A 27891-nucleotide genomic window follows, 5' to 3' on the forward strand; every position below is an offset into this window, starting at 1 on the left:
CAAATATCGAGAAGATCGGAGGATTTTCTGGGGGACTTGATCTCAAAGTAATCAGTAGCAGATGGGAGAGAAGTTCCCTGAAGTGGGGTATAAGGGAGGCTATCTCTATAGTAGTATGGAGGGTAGGGTCAGTGGACATAACTGAAGACCCATGCTGGGAGGTAAAGAAAGCCAATGAGTTCTTTTTTACATATTCATGGATCTGTAATGGTTTTTTTTTTGCTTGACTGCTTCTTTGAAGGCAATCGGGACTAGACTCAAGGGTTCCAGGGATAATTCTCTAAGGGTTCCTTCTATGTTTGTCTTAAACTACCTCTTTAAAGCTATAAAAACATAAAGCTATGTACTGTAGAATTAGAGTACTTCTCAAACTGATCTGACCATTTCCTCTGGTTTAAACAAGAAAAATCTGTTTGTTCATGTCACTTTTACTCAGACTGATTTGTGATGATGTCTATTCTTGTTAAATAGAGTATACCTAAATATTCTTGCCAGTCAATAACTTTTTGAAGCATAGTACTGACATAAATATATGTATGTGTGTGTGTGTGTGTATACAAACATCTGATAGCTTTGTGTCATCTACAAATGTGAAAAACATCATCTATGTCATTGTCCAAATAATTGTTAAAAATGAGAGATTAAATGATCATTCAGGGGTCACAAGTTAGTAAATGCCTGACTAGGAGTCAAACTTAGGTTGTCCTATCTCCAAGGCCAGCATGCTAGCCATTATATCATCTAGCTCTTAGCTTTCAGTTTTCCTTGCTAGACTCAGTTTATTCTGAGCTTTAGTACTCCTGATGCCATTTGTTCAAGGCATGCCATGGTTTTGTATTAATTTTCCATAACCAGTCCTTGTTTAAAAGAAAGAAAATCTAATTTGGTCAGTGAATTCATTGTGTTTCAACAGATAGTTTATTTGGTCAGTGTGTATGTAGATCACAGCAGTTACATAATTTGGAAGATTTCCTTCAATTGTTTCTATGGCCCATAAAGAATGTGATCACCTGGTGACAGATCTCTCTGAACATATGCAAGACTGTCCCAGGGACAAGATTTGTGGTCAGACTCTTGGAATCTTCATAGCTTCTTAGGATTCTCCAAAGCTGGATAGTCTTTAAAGAAATCTAGTAGTCACCTCCATACTAAACCAAGGTATCAGTTTAATGTGAGAAAAATATGTCTGTATTTAAATTAATATCTAATATTTCTATATTTACATAGATACTCATGGTGGCAGGATGTCAGCAGTTGCCACAAGTTCTGACCTTAACCCTCCAATGTTCTTAGTAGCAACAAATTAGAAAGTCAAATGTAGGGAGAAAGAGTTTTTTCCCAACCTCAATAAAACTAAAAAAGGAAAAAAAAATGTTGTTTACGTGCAGTGAGAGGAGGAAGGAAATAACACACTGCTTCCATTCCAGGGCAGGTAAGGTATATATTAATGGAATTAGGTCACTGTAAGCTAAGAATGAAGGTTTTGACTGAGGTCTGCACAGAAACCTAAGACGTTCTTTTGTTCACTACCATGTAGAACTGTGGGGCTAACTCACAAAAGAGCAGCAGAATTGTTAACCAATCTATAAATATGTTAATACTGGTTATCTCTTTTTAAGAATTGTAATATTTTCCTGAGGAAGAAGAAGTAGAAGATAATAAAAGTTAGGGCCAGCAACAATTAATATCAAGAAATTCTTAGATTGAGAGAAGGAATTCCTGATATTTCCAAGAGTTGTGGGAGCCAGAATGTAGATGGTCAAATGACTTCGAGTGCTTCAGAGGTCAAAAAGGACAAGGACTATCAAAAGGTTATTAGATTTAGAACCTTTGACGAAGATTGTTTCGGTTGAACATAGGTGAAAGCCAGATTGCAGAGGGTTTAGAATCAAGAGGGAAGAGAGGAGGTGGAATCACTGATTACAGATAGCTTTCTCAAGGCACTTAGCCACGAAAGTGAAAAGAGAAATGGGGCAATGCCTAGGGAGATGGTAGGATCAAATAAGTTTTTTTCCCTCTTGAAAGTGGGAGAGACATAAACATATTTGTAGGCAGCAAGAATAGATGCAGTATATAGAGACTGGTGATAAGAGAGAGACTGAAGATGACCATCTAGAGAATCTGCTAGAGAAGACAGAAGAGGATAGTTTGAAAGGTGAATGTTGAGGTGTTGGTTTTAGCAAGGACAAGGGCCCCCTCTTGGTGAGACTGGAGTGAATATCACTAGATATCACCTGTATATGTTGATTATGGCCCAAGGCAGGTAGTTTTATCTTTCCAGACTTGTTTCCTTTTCTGTAAAATGAAGAACTTAAGCTAGTTGGTTTACAAGTTCCCTTCAAGCTCAGGCATTACATGGTTCCATCTTCTCAAATTAAATCATGAGTCATCTTAAGTACCTATTGCATGGTAGCTACTGGGCTAGGTGTTGGGAATTCTCTAACATCTTTTGGTCTTGTCCCTGTAATATAGCCATGAGACTTATCTTCTTATTGTCTAACACACAACTTAGCTGTACCACTTAAAATATTTCATATTTGTATAGTTTGTCTTTTTAACTAGATTGAAAACTACTTGTAGACAAGGATTACTGTCTTCAACTTATTTTGCCTCCTCAACATCTAATATGTAATTAACACAACAGTGCCACGTACATGGTAAAAACACAGTAATATTTGTTTATTAATGAATCAGTTTTGAAGAGTAAGACCTGACTAATTTTTAGAACCAAGATTCCCCTCCCCCCCAACTATTACCTTACTGTAGTAAATGAAAATAAGCAAGTCTTGTACGCCAGGTATTACATTATTAGAGAATCGACACATTACTATTAGTAATAGCTGAATATAAAATGAATATAAAAGCATAAAAAAACAGCTATAGATTTGATTATGTATATTTCTTATACCTGATACAAAAAGTCTAGCACTGTTGCTCTGTCGTGTTTCCCCAGTGTATCTGTGCCGTGTAATACATCGGTAGTTATACAATCCATCTTCATTCTGTACATCTTTAATATACAAGGCTCCCGTGGATGTGATGAAAAATCTAGATCCTAAGGTACAGAAAAAGTAATTAGTGAATTTAAAACCAAACAACCATTTAAACAAAAATATTCCCTTTGAGGAAAGGTAGTACAGAGCTAGATTCGACACTTTATACTTCTCTGAGTACCCATTTTGAACACTGTAAGTGATAACTTCAATAAATGAAGAAACTGAATGAATAATTCACTCAGCCATTTTAATTATTCAAGGCCCCTAAATGAGAAATTCAAAGGAAGTAATATGCAAAATAGAAACATAAACTTCATCAATTATCACAGAAATTGTTTTCTTAGTTTCTACATTTCCACTAGAGCAAAATAATTGAGTTGCATCAATATATTTCAAGCCCCAAAGTTTCTGTGGCCAAGTTAATACAAATCATAGGATCCCAGTATTTAGAGCTAGAAGGTACTTTAGATGTAATCTAGTCTAATCACCTCATATTTCATATGGGGAAACTGAGACTCAGAGTAGTTTGTTCAAGTGGTTTATCTCACAGGTAGTAATTAGCAGGACTGGGACTTGAACATAGTTCCTCGGAATCCAAATCCTGAATTCTGGGGCATCTTTAATGGAATACCTCAATCCTCCCATCTGCTAGATTTCAGAACTTCATTGGAAGAAAAATTACCATGCTTTCAGATACAATGGAGATTTTTTTTAAGATCACAAAAACAATGATGAATCCTACACCAATTAAGCTACTTTATTCTTGTTATAAGAATGTTTTTTACCACTTAAAAATAAAGTGAACAGCTATCCCCAATATCCCAGATACCTGAGAATTTGTTTGTATCTGGATGACTGTTGGAATGATGAAATAATTGGAGGAAGAGTAATCTACATTTTTTACAAAAATAACAAATATTTCCATAGTGCTTTGAGCACTTTTTGGCTACAAAAGATTTTAATAGAGAGGTGTTAAAAAAGCCAAAACATTGTATTTGGAATTAGAAATTATAGGTTCAGATCCTGACTTACTCCATGCATGACTTTGGGCAAGTTGCTTAACCTCTCTGAGTTTAAATTTTGTTACTTGCAAAATAGAAATGTTATGAACTCTAAGGTTCCTTCTGTAAGAGTAATTAAGGTGGGACTTTTGCTGTTCTTCTCTTAAGTGCCTTTAAGGATTCTGACCTTTGTTTGAATAGGGTTGGTGAAGTGGGATCTTGTCTTGGAATGTTTCTCATCACTAAGAGAATTGGAAGTCATTGACTTGTATATGATATGATACTGGGGATGGGGAACTTTCACATACCCAGCCTGGGTGAGGTCAGAGCCCTCAGGGCTCTGAACAGGATATAACTGAGGGGAGCTTGGCATTTGACTTTTGGGAGACACTCATGGAAGGAGTGTCGAGACTCCGGACAAGCCATAACTGCCCCCACCTCCGGCTTTGTACCCAGACCCATTGGTCCTTCTCTGATAAATATGAATTGTGATTTGAATTGACAAGGTCTGTCTGTTGATGTTTGTAATTTGTTTGTATTTGCCTTGAAGTTCAGGGGGCTGATTTTTTCCCCCTGAATTAAGTGATTGATATATGTATGCTTGATTACACTGAGATTGTTAACCCCTTACAGTTACTTTCCTTAGTAAAGCAGATCAAAAGGACCTGTGTTAGTGGCCTTCTGTGTGCTGGTTGTTGGTTGGTCTTACACCCCTACAGCAGCTGTTAGCCATATTGTTGTTACACATTATCATTCTAAAAATCTCACGTGCCTATTAAACTATCTCATTAGATGACTACAACTCTGCAACAAAGGGAGGACAAGAATTATTATCCCTATTTTACATATAAACAAATGTAGCCTCAACAAGTTTAAATGGCTTTCCAAGATTACAGAACTAGTAAGTGGTAGAAGCTGGAATAAAGAAAAAAAAAAGACCAAAACAAAAAAAGACACAAATGTTCTGATTTTTTAGTTTTGATTACCTATCACATTCCCACTGGAAGAACCTCACAGTTCCTTTCTAAGCATATTTTTGGCCTGTTTTAGGGTATGCAAATGTTCCAACAAAAGTTAATTTGTAAAAACTGGTTTCATTTTCTTCATCATTGGTGAAGCATAATGGAAACACCAATGACTTAGGAGGGCTCTTACTATCTGGCTAGGACATTGAGTGAAATGCTTAATTTCTGTGGGCCTTAGTTCTCTCATTCATGAATTAAGAGAGCTGGTCTAGATAATCACTAATATCACTTTGGCCTTCACATTCTATGTATGATTATGTGTGCCACTTTCTACTTTTTACCTGACAATAGTAAATTGAATAAAAAATGGTGATTTGGAAATAAATTGTACCATAGCTCCAATCATTGTTTGGTTGTTGTCTATGGAACGTTGACTGCATCTCTTTGTAATGACCCCCTTCAGAAGTCATATTTCTGTTATTTTGGGAAATGATGATGATGCAAGAAAGTTGTCACTATATTTTCTTGATGTTCAGTGAAAAACTTTCTCTAATTCAATATGAAGGATTAGGTCTGGTGACTATGTTATGAATATTAAAATATGTAAAAGAGGTTCTTTTTATATTGATTTAGACCATTAACTAGGATAAGTTTATTTGAATAAACATAATGGTTTATAGTTCTTTATGTTAATGTTACTAAGATGCATAGTTTAAAGATCTGATGCTATAACCAGAGCAAATTTATAACTTCCATACATGGAAAACAAGCACGAAAAAAGAATTTATTAAAAAAATTATCTTTTCCACAGGATTTTCATAAAAAGGTAAAAACTTGCTTACAAAGACTGTTTTTTTTTGACAATTTTAAGCTAACACAATAAATTGAACTTTAAATCATAATTTGGAACAATTACACTTAGCTCATTTCTTTTAACAACAAAAATTGAAAAAAAAAAACCTTTTCAATAATTTATTTAAATAATTTATTCCCTAACGGCTACCCTGGTAAAACTTCCTCCCCTCACTTTGCTTCAGCTTCTCCCATGTAGGTTATGGCCTAGGGCCAAGTCAAAAGCCCAAGCTATGTAGACTTCGGGTCTCTTAGTCTTGGTGGGTGCCAGAGACCACAAGAATCATCACACCCTGATGTGTGACTGAGCAGACGTGTTTCTAGAAACAAGAGTGACCACATTCAGAGAAGTAAGTGCTGCTGTATCTTTGCTTTATATCCTTGTTGTATAGCCTTGCTATGTTAGGGAAAAAGTAAACCTCCTCCTTTATTAAATATTCAGTGTCTCCAGAGTACTTCACTTTGTCTAAATATTGAATGTGAACTAAAAATGTTCTGGCTTTAAAGCCATGTCTACAACAGCTCATAAGTGTTCTGATACTATACTATCTAAAACATTTTTGTTTGTTCCCAAAAAGTCAACCAAAAATTAATCTTTTGCCATTTGGCAGATGTTATAACACGTTAAATATTTTCCCTAGTACATTTTATATATACAAGGCTATGCAGTTCATTTTTTTCTTTCACTATATTTTGTATAACTTAATAATGTATTAATTAATTCTTTTAAAGTATAGAATAATGGAAAGAGGTACCAAAATATATGTCATTTTCATCACATTCCTAATATGAAGTATTGTCATTTGAACTGATATTTGAATGTAAGCACAAAACTAAAGTGGAGTGTATTCCCTTTATTACACTTCAGAATTGTTAAAAAATGAGGTTAGAGCAAAACATGTATCTACTCCCCAGTTGATTTCTAAGAGTGGCATATTCTTCAGGCACATTTAATTCAATCAGTCTTACTTTGTTCCTATAAAATCCATTTTTAATTCATCCACTTAACAATTTAAACATAACTCCTTTAAGCTTCTTTCAGGGGAACTTAGATTCCTTTTAAAATTTGTCTGCTATTAAACATCTTCTGAGGAGACAGTTAAACTTGCTGCCAGAAAGGATTTTTTTTCTCCATAATTTTAATGGTCATTTTTAAAACTTCCAATTTTTTCAGTGAAAGTATACTAGGAAACAGTAAATATTTTAAAACTTAAGATAAGTGTGAGGAATAGGACATAATAATGAGGATAAGGTCATGAAAGTCTAGGTATTCTGAGGCATATTCTTAGAATACTGGAAAATTTAAATACATTATGTTTATTCAACTAATAAAAGCAAGGGTAAAATCATCATGATTTCAGATGAGGCTACAGTAAATGTAAAGAAAATAAAAAGATAATTAAGGACATTATATAACATTTAAAGGAATTTTAGTGAATCAATATCAATATCACATACACATATACATTTTCTATATTGTATGTGTGTGTATTCATCTAATGATATCACATCTAAATGCTTTTTAAAAATTAAGCAAATTGAAGAGAGAAGTAGATAATAAAAGTATAATAATATGGATCTTAATATACCCCTTTCAGATCTAGGCAAATCTAACCAAAAGATAGACAAAACTGAAGTAATGTAATGATCAATCATTCATGATTACTGAATGTGAATAAAAGGGAATTTAAATACCTCTCAGCTATATATTGCACTATATATGTATATATATACATACATACATACATATATGTATATACACACATATGTATATATCTGTATATATGTATGAATGTGTATGTTTTATATTTTATATGTATATATGTATATGTACATATATATGTAGGCATAAAGCTCTCACCAAAACTTGTAGAAAAGCATAACTTCTAAACACATCACTTAATGATCATAAAGCAAAAATAAAATGAGGTTCAATAAAGGGGTCTTGAAGAAAGAATGAAAAAGTAATTGGAAACTAAATAACATAATTTTAAAAACTGGTAGGTGAAATATTAGAGAAACAACAGAAGATTTCATCAAATAAAATGATAATGAAAATGCCAAAATTTGTGGGATGCAGCTAACATAGTTTTGAAGTAAATTTATATTTCTAAACACTCATTGAAAAATTTAACAATCAATGAATTGGGGATGCAGTTTAAGGGAAAAACTTAAACAATAATCAAAAATCTCCAACTAAATGAAAAAGTAGTAATTATTGAAAAGTAAAGAAGAAATTAAGAAGAAATTAATAGAATTAAAGCAAAAAGACCATTAAATGACTAAATGAAAGTAGCTTAAGGAATATAATAGCCTTTCTGACTTTATAAAGCCCCAGGGAACTTCAAAAACACCTGAGAGAAAAATCATATTACCCTGTCAGAATAAGACCAACAGTAATGCCTCAAAGTCACTTTTCATTTCAGGAAGGAAATTTGAATATCATGTAACTACAAATTCTGCACCCAATAGCATACCTTATCAGATCCAGGTCTCTTGCTCACTGTTCCCAAAGCCCAGTCCTGCTAAACCTAGATAAAAACCCTAAAAAGCCCATCTAACTTGATTGGAGAGAAAAAGTGCACCTTCTCCTCTATGCCCCAGCAGGGTGCCCAATTCCACCCTAAGGCCCAATCAATCTGTTTCCCATCATATCTCCTTGACTGCCCTTAATAAAATTGGCTTACTCTACTGTCTTGTGAGTTTCATCTTTCTCTGTATTGAACTATTGGTATTCTGAGCCACCTGAGTCTATACTAAGCCAACTAAGAGCTATTTTTTTTCTTTTCCAGTATCACAATTTGAAAGTGTCAATTCTGCAGCAATTAGCTTTCCTTATAGTTCAACTCACATACTGGAAAAATCATGCTTTTGCTATATGAACCTTTGTTGGCAAGGTGATGCCTCTGCTTTTCAGTATGTTGTTCAGATTTGCCATAGCTTTCTTTCCAAGGAGCAAGGATGTTTTAATTCCATGGCTACAGTCATGGTCAGCAGCCCAAGAATAATACATCTGACACTGCTTCCATTTCTTCTCTATTTACCAAGAAGTGATAGGACCAGTTGCCAAGATCTTCACTTTTTAAAATGCTTATTTTCTTTTTTTCAAACCAGCTTTTATCCTGTCCTCTTTCTCCCTGAGAGGATTCTTAATTCTTCTTCACTTTCCACCATTAGAGTGGTATTGTCTACATATCTGAGATTGTTGATATTTCTTCTGGCAGCTGTAATTTCAGTTTTTTATTATCTAGACTGATATTTTGCATGATGTACTCTGCATATAAGTTAAATAAATAAGGTAACAATATGCAGCCTTGTTTTACTCCTTTTCTAATCTTAAACCAATCACTTGCTCCCTGTTCAGTTCTAAGTGTTGCTTCTTGGTCCATATACAGGCTCCTCAGGAGAAAAGATGATCTGGTACCTCCATGTCTTTGAGGACTTGCCACATTTTGTTGTAATTCACAGTCAGAGGCTTTAGTGCAGTTGATGGAGCAGAAGTAGATGCTTTTCTGGAGCTCCTGGCTTTTTCTATAATCTAGCAACAATTTGGTCTCTATTTATGCTTTTTTAAAAACTAGCCTGCTCTTCAGTAATTCTTGATTCATATATAGTCTAAATCCAGAAACATTATGGTTATGGAGAAAAGTTAGAGGCCTTTCAAATAAGATCAAGGATAAAGGAAGGAGACTGACTATAAGAGCATCAGAAATTCTGGCTGCAGCAATAAGAGAAGAAAAATAAATTGAAAAACAGAGGTTAAGAAAAGAAGAACGAAAAATATATTTTTGGTAAACCATATAATAGTATACTTAGAGAACACTAGATAATCAACTGAAAAATTAATTGCAATAATATAACCAACAAATTTATCAGAATATAATATAAAATCACATAAATTATCAGTATTCCTATATTATAAAAAATAAAACTGAGAAGTGAGGGCTAGAAAGAGAAATTACACTGAAAATATCCATGGAATGTACTAAATAGTTGGGAGTATATCTGCCAAGATTCACCTACAGACTATCTATGAATCTAACTATGAAACACTCTTTGAGGAAATACAGACAAACCTAAATAATTGGAAGAAACATTAATTTCTCATGAGTAGGTCTAGTTGATAGAATAAAAATGACAAAACTTCCAAAATTACCTTACTGGTTCAGTGCTGTACCAAGCTCCCAAAAGAATACTTTCTAGATATAGAAAAAATAAAAAAAAATTCATGTGAAAGAACAAAAAGTCAAATATCTCAAGGGCAATAATAAAAAAGTAGGCATGAGGTGGGATCTATTAATAGCAGATATCAATCGGTACTATAAAGGAGTAATCATTAAATTATTTGATACCTGTGAGAGAAAGAGAGAGAAACCCAGACATGGAGATTCATTACATAATATAAAGGAAGAAAAATAGTAGCATAGTGTTTCCACCCTTTTCCCCTCCAAAAAAGTCAGTGAATGAGGGAGAAAGACTCATTATTTAAAAAAAAACCCAAACTTCTGGGGAAATCAGATAGTATTACAGTAGAAATTAAGATTAAATTCACACTTCACACCACACATAAAGATAAGTTTTGGATCAATAAAAATCTTAAATATGAAATGTCATATTACAAAAAAATTTAGAAAAGCAAGGAAGAAATTAACTTTTGGATCTATGGACAGGGGAAGACTTCAAGACTATTCAAGCAATAGAGGGAATCACAGAGGATAAAAGGGACAGTTTTGATTACATAAAATTTTTAAAACATTTTTACAAAAATAAATCTAACATAGTAAAAAAAAATAGAAGGGAAAGAGATAACAAATCATTGCAACAAATTTCTCTGATAAAGATCTCATATCCAAGATATATAAAGATCTGATTTGTACTAATAAGACAAAGACTAATTCCCCAATAAATAACTGGTCAAACTATGTGAATGGGTAGGTTTCAAAGGAAGAAATACAAGCTATCAATAATCATATGAACAAATGCTCTAAATCATTAGTAAAAAGAAAAATACAAATTAAAGCAATTTTGAGGTTCTTCCTCAGACCTATCGGAATGGCAGAGATGACAAAAGGAAAATATCCAATGCATTGTGGGAAAACAGGGAAACCAATTTACTATTCTTGTATCTGTGAATTAGCCTGGCCATCACAGAAAGCAATCTGGAACTATGCCCATGAAGTTATGGAAACTATGCTTACCCTTTGTTTTAGCTATAGCACTACTAGGCCTATACTGCAAAGAAATTAAAGAATGAGGAAAGGGATCTATATGTGAAAACTATTTATAATAGCTCTTTTCATGATGACCAAGAATTGGAAAGGGGTGTTGAAACTGGAGAATGGTTAATCAAATTATGGTATGTGAATGTAAAGGAAAATTATTGTCCCGTAAGAAATTATGAAATAGGTAATTTTAGAGGAAATTTGCAAGATGTCTATGAAGTATTGCCAAATGATGTGACCAAAACTAATAGAAAAATTCATACAATATTATGACATCATAGAGAAAAGCAACTTTGAGACTTTAGAATTCTGATCAATACAATGATAAACTGTGAATCCAAAAGACTGAAGATGAAGTATACCACTCACCTCCTGATGTAGAGGTGATGAACTTAGACTACAGAAAGACACACATTTTCAGACATGGCTAAGATAAAAATTTGTTTTGCTGTACTATAGATTTTATTAATAGCTTTATTTGGGGGATTTGTTTTTTTCTTTGTTTTAATTTGCTCAATGGAGATGGAGCAAATTTGGAAAGAAAGATTTTTTTAAAAATTCTTTTCAATTAAAAAAAATGACAATTTCTTAAAAAGAAAATATATAGCTGTAAAAATGGTATTTATAGCATTAAGTCAAGAGAAAAAAATTAGAGGCATTTACTACCTGCTTATGGAAGCAGGGAATTCAACCAGACGATGAAGAAGCAGTTTCATCTCATATCAGTGAAGGGGCTGTTCATTTCTTTTCAAGGTGGGGCATCGGGGGTCAATGGGAGGTTTTCTCAATTACCTTCAGGTTTTTTCAGGGATTTTTTTTGTCTGAAGACTTGTGGTCTAGGAGCTTATTATGTCAATGGTAGAAGTTGCTGAATACAGTCATCAGAAGGGTCTACCTGACCCAGCTGGAGCTGATCATGTGATACCTCCAGAAACTCCCCATTGCTGCACCTAGAGTCTGCTGTCTTAATTAGATGCCATCATTCCCTGAGCATTCCCAGCCTTCTTTATGGGTTTTCAGTTGTTATGCAAAACAACTTATGTGACAGCTTCATGAGGCTATTCCTTCCATGAGATGCTCTCCCTTCTGTCTTTTACAAGCACTGCACTCAGGTGCTTGTAATTTCCCAAATTGCAATTCCTTTGCCTGAATGAAAGACCCCTGTTGTTGCTTCTTTGGCAGTCCTCTTTATTTCTGGTTGACAAAGCCAGGGTTACATTATGGAAATTTACTGCCATGTTCTCTAACAAACAAGATTTTAAGGAATGACAAGAAAAACGTATTTGATGTTATGACCTTTAAATTCTTGCTTTGAATGATTCTTAGCAGATTGGTAGCATCTCCCAGGGGTAGGGGCTAGTCCAGGGATCAGCTAGTTTGGATTCAGTCAAAGGGTCACACTTTAGGACCCAGAGGGCCACATGTGGCCTTGAGGTTGTAGATTCCCCACCCATATCTAGGGTGTCTTGCACAAACTTATTCTTTGTAAACTCCTCTTCTAGAGAAGAGAGAAAGACTGGGGTAGCCTAAGTACATAAATGCCTCTATAAATGTAGGACAGAAGGGAATGGCTGCTGATAACATAACCTCTCACTAGAAGGGTGCCTATTTTCTTCCATATTTAAGTGAAAATAAATGTATATTATACTACAGCTTAAAAAAGATAAAGATAAATAATGAAAAAAAATTAAAACACATCCATTGACAAGAGAAAGACAAAACCATCTCTATTTGCTGATATGAGTTAAATTGCAGCTTTTTGATAGTGTAAATATGATAGTTTACTTCAAGTAACTAATTAAGACAATAATTTCAATAGAAGTGAAGCACACAGTAAATGAACATTTTTAAAGCATTTACTATGTGATTTGCATGGGCTGTACTAAGTCCTGGGTATACAAGGAAAGGCAAAAAGAGTCTGTGCTCCCAAATGGAGGGTATAGCATGCAAATTACTATGTACATACAAGAGATAGATAGATAGATAGATAGATAGATAGATAGATAGATAGATAGATAGATAGGAAAAGGAAGGTAATCTTAGAGGGAAGATACTCTTAGTGGGGAGGTAGAAGGGAGAAAGAAATGCCTTCTGTATCAGGTGGAATTTGAGCTAAGAAGTGAAGGTAGACCAGCACTTACCATAGGAGCTGGTAATAAATAAATGCTCCATAAATGCATATTGACTGATAGAGAAGCCAAAAGAAAGCAGGGAGAACATTATAGGTATGATAGATAACTAGTGAAAAACATTTGCACAGAAATGATAATTGAATCCATGAGAAATGATGAGATCACTAAACAAAATAGTATGGATGGAGGTGAGAAGAGTTCCTAACATTCTTGATGGACATCTACAACTTGAGTCCATGACCTCAGAGTATATATACACTTCTTCAGGGTCAGGGGGGTCCCGACCATGTGAGTAAAACCTGTGTGTATAAAGCCTTTCTGTGACTTAAGCAGGTCATCAAAGATTCCCAATTCAATCAAAGACTCTTGATTGAAACAAAAGCAACACTCAAAGGCACTTAATAGCCTGAGTGTGGAGGAAGACTCCAAAACAAAAGACAACAAAAAATCCCGCCCTGCTTCTCATTATATATGGACACTTACTAAAGTGAGAACCTGAAAAGACCTTAGCCTAAAAGGGTCAGGGTCTCCCACTGCATCCTGGGCCATCTCCAGTCATCCTGATGAATATCTGGCCGCTCAACCCAGATGGCTCTGGAAGAGAAAGTGAGGCTAGTAACCTTGCTTAGCCCTCCCTCCCTCAAATCAAAGTCAACAGCAAGTCATATCATCATCTCCCTGCTTTTCTGGTCCTCTTTGAGAATGAAGGACAAACAATTTGTATCTAATGTATTCCATTGATCCACCACTTTGTTTCTTAGCTAGTATCAGACTGTTTTTCATAATCAGCATTTGATAATATAGTTTGGATCTGGTATGGCTAGATCACCTTTTTTCTCATTTTTTTCATTGATGCCCTTGAGCTTTTGTTCTTCCAGATGAATTTTGTTATTTTTTCTAGCTCTATAAGATAATCTTTGATAGTTTGATTGGTATGGCACTGAATAAATTGATTAATTTAGGTAGGATTGTCATTTTTATAATATCGGCTTGGCCTCTCCAGGAGCAACTCATATGTTTCCAAATGTTTAGATCTGACATTACTTGTGTGAAAAGTGTTTTAATGGTTGTTTTCGTATAGTTCCCAGGTATGTCTTGGCGGGTAGATTCCCAAGTATTTTATATTGTCTACAGTTATTTTAAATGGAATTTCTCTTTTTATCTCTTGCTGCCAGATTTCATTAGTAATATATAGAAATGCTAATGATTTACATGGGTTTATTTTACATCCTGCAACTTTACTAATGTTGTTTATAACTTCAAGTAGTTTGTTAGTTGATTCTCTAGGATTCTCTAAGTATAACATCATATTATCTGTAAAGAGTGATAATTTTGTTGCCTATTCTAATTCTCTTAATTTCTTTTTTTATCTTATTGCTATAGCTAACATTTCTAGTATAATATTAAATAGTAACGGTGATAATGGGCATCCTTGCTTCATTCCTGATGGTATTAGGAAGGCTTCTAGCTTATCCCCAACACAGATAATGTTTGCTGATGGTTTTAGATAAATATTACTTATCTTAAGGTATATTCTCTTTATTCCTAAGCTCTCTGGTGTTTTTAATAGGAATGAGTGCTGTATTTTGTCAAAGGCATTTTCTGCATCTATTGAGATAATCATATGATTTGGGTTGGTTTTGTTATTGATATAGTCAATGATCTAAAATTTTAACTAATATTGGAGGGGGGAAGGCAGGACAATTGGGGTTAAGTGACTTGCCTAAGGTCACACCACCAGTAAATGTGTCAAGTGTCTGAGGCCAGATCTAATCTCAGGTCCTCTTGACTCTAGGGTCAGTGCTCTACTCACTGTGCAATCTTCCTGCCTCAGTTTTACTAATATTTAACCAGCCTTGTATTCCCGGTATAAATCCCACCTGGTCATAGTGTATGATCCTTGTGATATATTAATATAATCTCTTTGCTATTTTTATTTAAAATTTTGCATCAATATTAATTAGGGAAATTGGTTTATAATTTCGTTTCTCTGTTTTGGCTCTGCCTAGTTTGGGAATCAGCACACTATTTGTGTCATAAAAGAAATCTGGCAGGACTGCTTCTTTGCCTATTTTTCCAAATAGTTTACACAGTATTAGGATTAATTGTTCTTGTGACTTGTGCTAGGTGTGGGATCACGGGGGGTGGGGGGGGGGGGCCTTGCTCTGTTATACCACCTGCTCACTTGCCTGGGAGTTGCTGGTTTATAGGAGGGCAGGACGTTACTGGTAGATTGCCCCAGGCTTGGAGCTCCTTGCTAAGAGGCTGGGTAGCTGCTGAGGCTACTCTTAGACCTTGCTCACCTCCCACCCCAGTGAGATAGATCTTTCCTGCTGAGCCGGTATGCACCTTCCCTGCTGCTATATCAGTTCTGCAGTGGTTTTCTAGTAGTTTGGAGGGGAATTTCAGAGGGCTTCAGCACTTTGCTGATCTAGCAGTGGAACACTGTGACGTTTTCTTGATTTTCTCAATCAGAATTTAGTCTGATAATGGTTTCTTTGCTGTTATAGAAAATATTGTGGAGAAACTAAGGTAAATATGCTATTTCTTATTCTGCCATCTTGACTCCACCCCCATTCTGTAATTCTTCCCAAGGTCACAAATGCTATTGTTAAATTAAAAAAACTCTGAAGTGCCATCTCACACTTACAAGATTGGCTAATATGACAAGAAAGGAAAATGATAAATACTGGAGAAGCTGTGGGAAAATTGGAACACTAATGCATTGTTGGTGGAGTTGTGAACTAATCCAGACATTCTAGAGAGCAATTTGTAACTATGCCCAAAGAGCTGCCAAACTGTACATATCCTTTGATCCAGCTATCCCAAAGATATCATAAAAAAGGGAAAGGGACCCACATACACAAAATAGTCATAGCAGCTTTTATTGTGGTGGCCAAAAATTGGACATTGAGGGGATAGCCATCAATTAGGGAATTACTGAACAAGTTGTGGTATATGAATGTAATGGAATACTATTATTATTTAAAAAATGATGAGCAGGCAAATTTCAGAATAACCTGGAAAAATGTATATGAACTGATTTAAGTGAAGTGAGTGGAACCAGGAAAACATTGTACATATTAATAGCAACTTTGTGTTAAGATCAATTATGATAGATTTAGGTCTTCTCATTAATAGCCCTTTCTCATTAATTCAATGATCTATGATAATTCCAAAAGATTCATGATGGAAAATGCTATCCACATCCAGAGAAAGAACTATGGAGTCTGTATCTTGAATTGAAGCATACTATTTTCACTTTTTTTTTCTTTCTCATGGTTTTTCCCTTTTGTTCTGATTCTCCTTTCACAGAATGATTAATGTGGGAATATGTTTAATATGATTGTACACATATAACCTGTATCAGATTGCTTGCTGTCTTGGGTTGGAAGGGGTGAAGGGAGGGAGGGAAAGGTGAAGGGAGGGAGAGGTGAGGGAAGGGGAGGAAGAGTAAGAGGAGCGAGGCAGGGAGAAAAATTCGGAACTCAAAATCTTATAAAAGTGAATGTCAAAAACTATCTTTACATGTAACTGGAAAATACTATTAAGTGAGAAAAAAACAAATTCTATTGCTATTTTTTCTTTTGATTATTTTATTTCTTGTTATTATTTGCTACTAGGTAGCAAAATTGTGATTCAAACACAGGGACCCTAACTTCACAACCAGAATAACCCCTTGTCCCCCACTAAATAACATGCTGTCACCAAAAGTTTTTAAGATTTTTATGAAAAAAAACTGTAATTTCAAAAATTATATCAATTTATAGATTTTGGAAGCAGTTTTAGGAGGTAGCTTGGCAGAGGAGACTGACTCCATAAAAAATTAAGAAATATTAAATTGATACTCAGCAAAAGCAGTAAGTATTGTGTGGGTAGAGGAGATTACTCCAGATTATTTAGAACCCTTAGCTGTTAGTAGTCACATACAGAGTTGAGCTTATGACCAGAAATTCAATTGAAAAAGCATTTATACAACCATATCTTCACTACACTCACATAGTATATACAATTCCATTCTTATGATTTCACCACTTTGCTAACTAGCTATCTTCTTTACAATTTAACCATTTTTACTGTGGAACACTATCCTTGTGGTCCTACTGGATTGGTGGATGAATGCCTCATATGTTCCATTTTGTATGTGAGCTCTAGCCTGGCTTCATTTTTTTCCTAGCAATCTTTTCAACAACTATCTTGTGTCATAAATATAAGCATTATCTAACCTTGTCAATATTTATAGTAAATGTCTATCATTGTGTATAAATATGTTTTGATCCAAGATTGTTTTAAAGTACGTATGAAAAAAAAAACCTTGAAAATTATGTGGTTACTTCTATATTAAAAAAAACCTACCTGATTCATTATGTTCAAATATCATGACATTAGAAAATAATAAAAAGAAAGAGAGCTATGTGTATATGTATGTATGTGTATGTATGTGTATATATATATATATATATGTAAAAGAGAGAGAGCAGACACAGGGTGAGTTGAGGATGAAGGGAAGATAGCTAAAAGAAATAAAATGAAATTAAGGGATGAGAGAGTAACTTACTGAGAGAGGGAGATAGGGAGAGATAGAATGGGGTGGATTATCTCCCATAAAGGTGGTAAGAGGAAGGAGTTCTAGGAGAGGAGGGGAGTGGGCAGGTGAGGGGGGAATGAGTGAACCTTGCTCTCATCAGATTTGGCCTGAGGGGGAATACCATACATACTCAGTTGGGTATCTTACCCCACAGGAAAGAAGAGGGAGGAAGATAAAAAAAAAAAATAAAAGGCAGGGGGATGATGGAGTGGAGGGCAGATGGGGGTGGAGGTAATCAAAACAAACACTTTGGAAAGGGGACAGGGTCAAGGAAGAAAATTCAATAAAGCGGGATGGGTTGGGAAGGAGCAAAATGTAGTTAGCCTTTCACAACATGAGTATTGTGGAAGGGTTATACATAATAATACATGTGTGGCCTAGGTTGAATTGCTCAACTTCTTAGGGAGGGTGGGTGGGAAGGGAAGAGGGAAGGGAATTTGGAACTCAAAGTTTTAAAATCAGATGTTCAAAACAAAAAACTTTTTGTATGCAACTAAAAAATAAGATACACAGGCAATGGGGCGTAGAAATTTATCTTGCCCTACAAGAAAGGAAGGGAAAAGGGGATGAGAGGGGAGGGGGGTGATAGAGGGGAGGGCTGACTGGGGAACAGGGCAACCAGAATATATGCCATCTTGGAGTGGGGGGGAGGGTAGAAATGGGGAGAAAATTTGTAATTCAAACTGTTGTGAAAATCAATGCTGAAAACCAAATATGTTAAATAAATAAATTTAAATTAAATTAAAAAAATAAAAATAAAGAAATGAAAATATAAAAAAAAGTACGTATGAAAAAAAAAACTGTGAAAATTATGTGGTTACTTCTATATTAAAAAAAAACCTGCCTGATTCATTATGTTCAAATATCATGACATTAGAAAATAATAAAAAGAAAGAGAGGTTGATTGTCCCATCTGCAGGTTGCTGTCCCCTACCAATATACTGTACTATGGACCTTATAAGTCTGTTGATAGTGACAGAAGCCTTGTCTTCAAGTAATCTAATATCTGGGCCCTCTGCCTCTCTCCAAAGAATAATTGTTAAGCCAAAACTATCCACACTTAGCTTCTTCTGTATCAGTGGCTCAGGTTGCAGGATTACCTTCCTGCAAAAATTTCTTGGTTACTAACACTTATACTCTTGCCAATAATTTACATTTCATATCAAAATTAAATTAAATTAGAGTCACAACTAGGATTCCAATGTGATTAGTTGTTGGCTTCTTACTTTGCTTCAGTTTTGTAGCACTGAGCCACGGGAGTACCTAGGTTATCCAGCTGTGAAGCCGATAACTCTAGAAGCCTGGATGGTTTTGTACTCACCCCTCCTTCCTTACTCTCTTACTTGATAAGGGAAAATTGTTAAATGAGATTAATGACCCATGCCTCCGGCCCTCAGTGAAGCTTTTGGTGTATGATCAGTTGCCATTTGATAGCAAGAGTGTCAAATTTGATATTACCCCATTTTGAGGCACTTAGAGATATTATTAAAGATAAAAATAGGAAATACAGCACACTTTAGCAGTTACTATGTTGTTCATGAAAACATAATTTCTTTCTTTCATGTTAATGATTCATGGAGATTCCAGACTGCCCAGAAAATTTATACGACTAACAGGCAACACCTCGGTGACTAAAGCATTGGAAAGATCCCACAGGGAAAGCAGTGAGCCTACCCTTCCACCAAACTTAAAAATATGAACCCTGCTGGCATACATCTAAAATTTTCTATTATAGTCTTTATGCATTCACAAGACTGCAATCTCTGATTAACATGCTCTTAATGAACATTATTTTTCTTGAGAAAATAATCCATCTGACCCTTCCTCATATTTACTAACATTTCAATTACTATATATATATATATATATGTATATATATATATGTATATATATGTATATATATATATATATATATATATATGTAAAGTTCCCATGAACTATTTTACCCTGCTTGTAGCAAACTTTTATGAATTCATTAGAAAATATGATGAAAAGCTTGAGAATGCCACTAATGACCCAAGTTAGAAAAATCCTAAGAACTGTTAAATACTTGGCAATTTTTTGAACCTTTATATGACTTCAGAAATTGTTTCAGCCCTCAATGATGTTGAGGCTCAATTATTTTATATAGTGACCCTTCTTCTGATAATCAATCATCCATAGAAAGCCCAGTCCAACTTTAAGCTGGATGTCATGATCTAATGCAAAAGTTCTTAAGCTAGTAACCACAAAACTTTTAAAATCTGTAGATAACTATACTTCAATGTAGTTTTCTTTACAATACTGTGTCTTTTATTTTATTCATTTAAAAATATTATTCTGTTAAGAGGTCCATAGTTTTCTCCAGACTGCCATGTGACAAAATAGGTTAGGAAATCCTTTTCTAAGGATTCTTTTTCTCTCTGTAATTCTGCTATTTGGGGTACACCAAATTTATGCAATCTAGGTTTTAATTCTCTTCACCCTGTCTTTGTCCTCACCTCTAACCCCTAGAACTCTATTTCAAAGACTTTGTCACTCATAGACTATGTAGACTATGCCAGTTTTATCATTACAAATTCCATCCTCTGGTTTTTCTCTACCTCCATTGTGGAAATGGATCCATAGCTCTAACTCTTAGCAAAGTGTAATTTCCCCATTTTTCTCTTTTAATTAGGTCTATTTTTGCCTTGGTTAGTCTGAGACCAGAGTTGTTACTCCTGCCTTTTTTACTTCAGCTGAAACATAATTAATTTTGCTACAAACTCTTAGTTTAATGCTGTGTATATTCTATTTCCAATGTTTCTAATAAACACCAAATTGTTAGATTCTAGTTTCTGATCAAGTCTATTATACTCTTTTGTTTCTTTATGGGTGAGTTTATTACACTGGTATTCAAAATTATGATTGCTCATTTTGTATTTCCCTCTATCCTATAATCTTATATTTTTTCTATTTTTCTTTGCTCCCTCTTTAAGAGCTTTACTACCCTTCTCTCTATTCTGACCCTTAAATTACTCTCCTTTTTTTCTTCTATTTTCCTGAGAGATAAAAATTATTTTAATATCCAATTGAATGTATTTATGTATTTGCCCCTCCATTGACCACTACTTCAGCTTAGAATGATTTTCAAATGTTGCCCACTCTTTCTCACTGTCCTATTTGTTTAGACTTCTTATGCCCCCTTTTATGTAAGATAAACTTCATTCTCCCTCTCCCTTACCCCTCAATCACCCCAGTGTGTTCCTCTTCCTTACCCTTTATATTTTTTTGAGATTCAAAACATAACAGAATCACTCTTGGACCTTCTGTCTAATTAGATTCCCTCTATGACCTCTGATGCTGAGTTCTAAAGGAATATATGTAGTATTTCCCCATATAAGAATGCAAACAGCTTAACCTTGTTTAATTCCTTATCATTGTTTATTCATGTTTATCTTTTTCTATGTCTCTTGACTCTTTTATTTTCATAAAAAAATTTGCTCAGCTCTAGTTTTTTTCATCAAGAATGCTTAGAAATTCTCCATTTCCTTAAGGGCTCATTTTTCTCCCCTACAGGATTATGCTCAGTTTTTCTGGGTAATTTATTCTTGGCTGTGAGCCTATATCCTTTGCCTTCTGGAATATCATATTCCAAGCTTCTCCACTATTTTGGTGGTTGCTAAATTGCGTGTGAACCTGACTGTGGCCCTCAGTACTTGAATTCTTTCTTTCTAGATGCTTGCAAATTTTCCTCCCCCCTTCCCTCCTCTTTATCTGCGACATCTGGGTTTTGACTATAATATTCCTGGGAGTTTTTCTTTTGGAATTTTTTTCAGGAGGTGACAAATGGGCTCTTTCCACTTCCACTTTGTCTTCTAGTTCTAAGATATCTGGACAATTTTATGATTCCTCAAACTATGATATCTAGGTTTATCATTTGTTCATGGTTTTTGGATAGTCTAATCTCTCCTTGATATTTTTCAGGTGAGTTGTTTTTTCTATGAAATACTTGATATTTTCTCCTATATTTTTAGGCTTTTGACTAATTTAATAATGTCGATTCCCGGTGGAGTCATTAGCTTTTAATTGTTCAATTCTAATGTTCTTTTTAAAAATGTTATTCATTTTTAAATTTTTTTTGAAAATTTTGAATTCTAGATTCTCCCTTTTAATGTTCCTCCCTCACCCACTGAGAAGGCAAGCAATATGATGGTCAATTGTATATGTGAAATAATGCAAAATACACATCCATATTAGCCATTATTAGAAAAACAAAGCAAAAAAATAAGGAACTGAAAAATTATGCTTCAATTTGTACTCACAGTTTATCAGTTCTCTCTGGAGGTAGATAACATTTTTCATGAGACTGTTAGAATTGACTTGGATCACTGTATTTATTAGAGTAGCTAAGTTTTTCACAGTTGATCATCATTACAACATTGCTGTTACCGTGTACAATTACCTCCTGATTCTGCTCACTTCACTTTGGATTAGTTCATATAGGTCTTCCCATGTTTTTCTTACACTAGCCCCTCATCATTTCTTATAGCAAAATAGTATTCTATCACAATCATATATCACAATTTGTTCAGCCGTTCTCTAACTGATGGGTGTCTTGTCAATTTAAAAATTTTTTTACAACCAACAAAGAGCTGCTACAAATATTTTTGTACATGTTTGATCCTTTTACTTTTTCTTTGATCTCTTTGGGGTATAAAGTTAGTAGCAGTATTACATTTTTTTAGTATGGCTAGGTAACTGATTTTATTTTCTTCTCGAAACTCCCTGCTTACATACTTTGACCATTTATCAATTGGAGAATGTCTTTTATTTTGACAACTTTGATTCAGTTTCCTATATATTTGATAAATGATGACTTTATTGAAAAACTTGCTATAAAACATTTTGATATTATTTCATTGTCTATGGTACTTTTTAGTAAAATGGTTGTCTCCTTTAATTAGGCATAATTTTGCTATTACTTTGTCTGAGATCGTGATTACTAACCCTGACATTTTTATTTCAGCCGAAGTATAATAGATTCTGCTCTAGCCCCTTATTTCAACTCTCTCTGTGTGTCTTTCATTTTCAAGTGTCTCTCTTATAAACAACGTATTGTTGAATTCTAGTTTCTAATACATTCTGCTATCCACTTCCATTTAATGGGTGAGCACATCACATTCACACTCACAGTTATGATTACTAACTGTGCATTTCCTTCCAACCTATTTTCTTCTGTTTATCCTTCTCTCTTTTTTATCCTGTCCCTCCTCTAAAGTCTGTTTTGCTTCCAACCACTGCCTCCCTAAATCTGCCATCTCTTTTATAATCCTTTCTCCTTCCTCTTATTCCCTACCCTTCCTGCTTCTCTGTTGGGTAATATACCTTTCTATACAACTGAGTGTGTGTGTGTGTGTGTGTGTGTGTGTATGTGTGTATGTGTGTGTATGCATATATACATTCTTCCCTCTTTGAGCCAATTCTGATGAGAGAGGTTCATGTATTTACCACCACCCTCCAATTTTCCCCTCCACTGTAAAAGCTCTTCTGTGTGCATCTCTTTATGTAAGACAATTTTACCCTCTCTCTTCCCCCTTCTCATATATCCCTCTTTCTCACCCCTTGATTTTTTTTGAGAACATCCCAACAAAATTGACTCACAATGATGCCTTCTTCTATTACTCCTTCTACTTGCCCTAATAATGATAAGATTATTAGCAGTTATATGTATCATCTTCCCATATAGGAATGTAAACAGTTTAACCTTATTGAATCCCTTATTGTTTCTCTTTCCTGTTTACTTTTTAATACTTCTCTTGAGTATTTCATTGTTTTGATTTTGTTTTACTTTTTCTTGATTTCTCATGAAGTCATTAGCTTACACTTGCCTAATTCAAATTTTTAAGGAATTATATTCTTTAATGAGCTTTTGTACCTCCTTTTCCATTTGGCCAGTTCTGCTTTTTAAGAAGTTCTTTTCTTCAGTGGTTTTTGTGCCCCTTTTATTAGTTGGATTATTTTGTTTTTAAGATGTTATTTTCTTCAGTATTTTTATGCTTGCTTTACCAGGCTGCTGATACTGTTTTCATAAATGTCTTTCATCACTCTTACTTATTTTCCCAATATTTTCTCTACCACTATTATCTCATTATTTAATTCTTCCAGAAATTCTTGTGGGCTAATGTTCCAACAAAATTTTTATTTAAGGTTTTGCTTGTAGCTGTTTTCACATTATTGTCTTCTTAGATTGTGTCTTGCACCTCCGTGCCACCATAGTAGGTTTTTATGGTCAACTTCTTTCTTGTTGTTTTTTGCTTATTTTTCCAGCCCATTTCTTGACTTTGAACTTTATGTTAAAGTTGGACTTGCTCACCTGGGGGTGGGTAGATACTGCCTCATGCTTCAGGTTTTTTCATGCTACTGTTTTCATAGCTAGTTCTACAGGTCTGCATGCTTTGTATGCTTCCAAGACAGTGTGGTTCAGGGGAGAGGGGAAGGTGTTGTCACTTTTCTCATGGTTTGTGTTTTGCTCTTTACTGAGAAAGGGCCCCTGTAACCACAAGCACTAGGACTCCTCTCTGCTTTGAAACTGCAACCAGGGCCCCTGCTCCCTTAAGACTGACCACAAGTGCTCCTCTCCATCCTGGAACTGTAATCCAGAACTGCATATGGGCAATACAGTTGTAATCAGTATCAGCTATGTGAACCGTCATCAAGAGGGGCACCTGTAATCCCTTTCTGACCAGTTGTCCAATCTTCTTACTGTCTCTGGGCTGAGAAATCCCAAAACTGCTGCTGCTTCTGTTATGGCTTTTTCAAACGCCCATTGCTGGTGCTGCCACCACAGGCATTCCAGACAGGCCCCCACCCTGGTGTCATAAACATTTTCTGCTGACATAGGCACCCATTCCTGACCTTTTTTTGTTGGCTCCGCTGCTTCAAAATTCCATTCAAGGCTTTATTTTAAAGTTGTTCATAGAGGAATATTGGAAGAGTTTATCTAGGTTGCTGTCTTTACTCTGATATCTTGGCTCCACCTTTGTCTCCAATTCTAATTTTCAAGGAGTTATTTTATTTGGTAAGGTTTTGTACTTCTTTTTCCAAGATATTGTCTCTTCACATCTTTTTTCTCCTTAGCTCTCACTTCTGTTCATGTGTTTTGTTCTACTGTTCACATTTGGTTTTTAAAATCATTTTAGCTCTTTTTAAAAAAAATTCCTGCTTTATATTTCCTTTAGGATTTATTTCTAAGCTGCATTTTTTTATTTTTGAGGCATTGCTTGTAGATGTTTTCAAGTCATTCTTTTCTTCTGGTTTTGTGTCTTGGACTTCCCTATCACCACAATTGTTCTCCTGATGGGATTTTTTTTTGTTTGCTCATTTCCAGGCTACTTCTTGATATTTTGCTTTATGTTAGTGCTGAGCTGAATATTGCTGAGGAAGTGGGGAGAGGGATATCTAACCTGAGTTTTTTTCCTTATATCCCTTTGCAGCTTTCACAGCTCAGACTGAAGGCCTCTAAGTTTCTGTTGCTCCCAATGATCTGGACAAATCCTACTCCCTGCCCTCTTGGTCTGAGATCTACAAGTTCTTGACCTTGGTTTGGATCTGTTGGCTTATCCATGGTTTGGAGTTTCAGTAGACTCTTGCTGGGCCCAGGCACTATGAGCCTAATGTGGGGCTCCGTATGTGACTGAAAAATGCTTTCCCCTTTGGTCTATGTCTCCTGGCTGGCCATTTCACTGTAGGCATCAGCCTAGTGAAGGCTAGACTGGCATCGGAACCACATAGCTATTGTCTGTTTCCATAATTTGTTCCTTGTTCAGTACATAGCTAAGGCAATGCTCACAACCACTGCTAGGCACAGCACTAGGGTCTATTACCAAAATTGGGTAGTGGGCATCAGAATTCCCAGATGGCAGCCATTCCTGCATCATGGACTACTTCAGGGATCCCCTGGGATCTCTTTCTGCTCTAGTACATAGTCTTGGCCATATTTTAGTCCCTGAGAATTGAAATGTTCCACCTGCCCCTCCCTATACACTCCTGGCCAGGCCCTATCTGAGGTGTCTGAAGACCTTTGTCTCCCTAGGCTGATCGGACTGGAACATGACTCACTGTGACTTTTTTCTTGGTTTTCCCTATCAGAATGCAGTTTGGTGCATTTTTAGATATTTGCGGAAAAGACCTTATGGGGAGCTAGACTATACAGTTTTTTCTCTGCCAACTTGATTATGCCTCCTGTCAACCCATAGACTCAACTTGTTAAAACATACTGGATGATTTGTATCATATTTCTGATTAATACCTAGGTGGATACACAATGTCACTACCTTTATGTTTTTAGCAGAGACTACTGGGTCAGCATCCTTCCTGTAATGATGGAGGACCCACCTTTATCCCTGCTCCTGACTACTCCCACAGAGACTTGTATTTTTGTTTGAATGCCCTGCTATGCATGGAATTTGTGGTCAGCAGTGGTTATAATCAAGTTAGTATCCAAGGTTTAAAGTATAAATCAATGCATAACTGAGGTTTATTTAGAAACAAGTAGAATGTTACTTGGTCTGTTTTGATCTGACCTTGCCTGACTCTTCAGAATTAACTTTAATTAGATCCCAAATCAAATAATTTTGCTGACCAAATCATGTGAACTTAGAGTCACAGGGATAGATACCAATACCAACACAATAAAACAGACTTTACAAGCTCACTGAGAAACACTCTATGCCAGCAGCACTCACAATCACTGTACCTTGAAAGGCAACAACTAATGGAAGCCATCAACACCAAACATCAAATCTCATTTAAAGCAAAGATAAACCTGAATGGACTGTACAGTATCCTTTGGGAAATGATAGATGCACTGGTTATGAATGGCAAATCATGTTCTTAAGTGCAAAAAGTGGACACATTTTAAGCATCTATCCCTTCATAACCATTGTAAATTATAGCTTCAATAGACCTTTCTAGATACTGTATTATTGTCCAGAAATAGATTATTGTCCATTAATATCATTAAAGAGTATTACTTTTAATTAATAACAATCTCATTCTAAATAATAACACTGTGGTGGATCAAATTCTCAAATTGCCACTAGGCCACAAATATGATGTAAAATTTCATTTGGAAAAGAAGTTACTTCATCACAAATAACCTTAGAATACAACCTGAATCTAATCACATACCCCTTTGGCATCTGGTCCTTGGGACATTAACTGTTTGCCTAGTGCCTTCCTCAGGAAATCATTCTTTATGCAAATACTAAAAAACATCATAATGCTTCTTCTGAAGAATGCTGTTATTGTACTAGAACCAACAGAAATGTCATCTTAATAAGAGGAAACATTCTGTGTACATTCACCTGAAAGCCTAAAAATGTAGCACAAAGGCATAATGCCCACAGTTAAGCTAGAATGTCTTCCTGCAACAAATTTAGTCACTAACTTGACAATTAGGACATCTACACACAGTCACAGAATTTATGTGATTTGTTCTTAGAAGACAGTGTAGACATAAAAGAATCATGATAATTTAAATAAGCAAAAAGACATCATGATCATTTTACAAAAGTTAAGAAAGGAATTATGGTATTACTAAAAGTCAAAGAAGATGTAATGGAAGGTTGAAACACTTGGAAATATATAATGACTTGATTTTGATAAAATAAATGTACCAGATTAAAGTAGAATAAACACCCAAACCTACTCTCTGAAAAAAAAAAATTTAAGAACATCCTAAATGCCATGGAATTGTTCATAAGGATGTGTTCTTGTATTTTCATGGCATATAAAAGGTGTATAAATTGTTTTAAGAAACACAAGGAGAAACATTTCAATGAAATTGACAGTCTATATTTATGTACTGAATAACAAGAGAGAGGTCACAAATCTCAAACATCACATTACTATCAAGACTTAAGGGGATGGGGATCCAAGATGGCACTGTAAAAGGAGGGAACTACTGGAGCTCTCTCACAAATTCTGTCAGAGAGCTCAAAAAAAAGGGAATCTGAGCAAATTTGAGAGAGTTATAAGCTACTAGTAGCCTGGGTGGCACAGGAGTGCTGGGCATGTGGAATGGCACCAGACCACACAAAACAGGAGCAGCAGAGGAACCCACCCTGCACCCCGGTCTGGGAGAGTGCTGGGTGCACAAAATGAGGGAGCAGAA

The 27891-nt window shown here is 35.2% G+C and overlaps 1 protein-coding gene across 1 annotated transcript in view; it reads right to left on the reverse strand.

Moving 5' to 3' along the window:
- DSCAM (DS cell adhesion molecule) overlaps positions 1-27891 on the reverse strand; it is a 776379-nt gene that overhangs the window by 511455 nt on the left and 237033 nt on the right. Inside the window, exon 4 of the mRNA XM_036744150.1 lies at positions 2909-3055. Coding sequence (XP_036600045.1) covers positions 2909-3055 — 147 coding nt within the window. The remainder of the gene's footprint in view (positions 1-2908; positions 3056-27891) is intronic.

This window comes from Trichosurus vulpecula, chromosome 2 (genome assembly GCF_011100635.1).
Source record: "Trichosurus vulpecula isolate mTriVul1 chromosome 2, mTriVul1.pri, whole genome shotgun sequence".
NCBI classification, from domain to species: Eukaryota; Metazoa; Chordata; class Mammalia; order Diprotodontia; family Phalangeridae; genus Trichosurus; species Trichosurus vulpecula.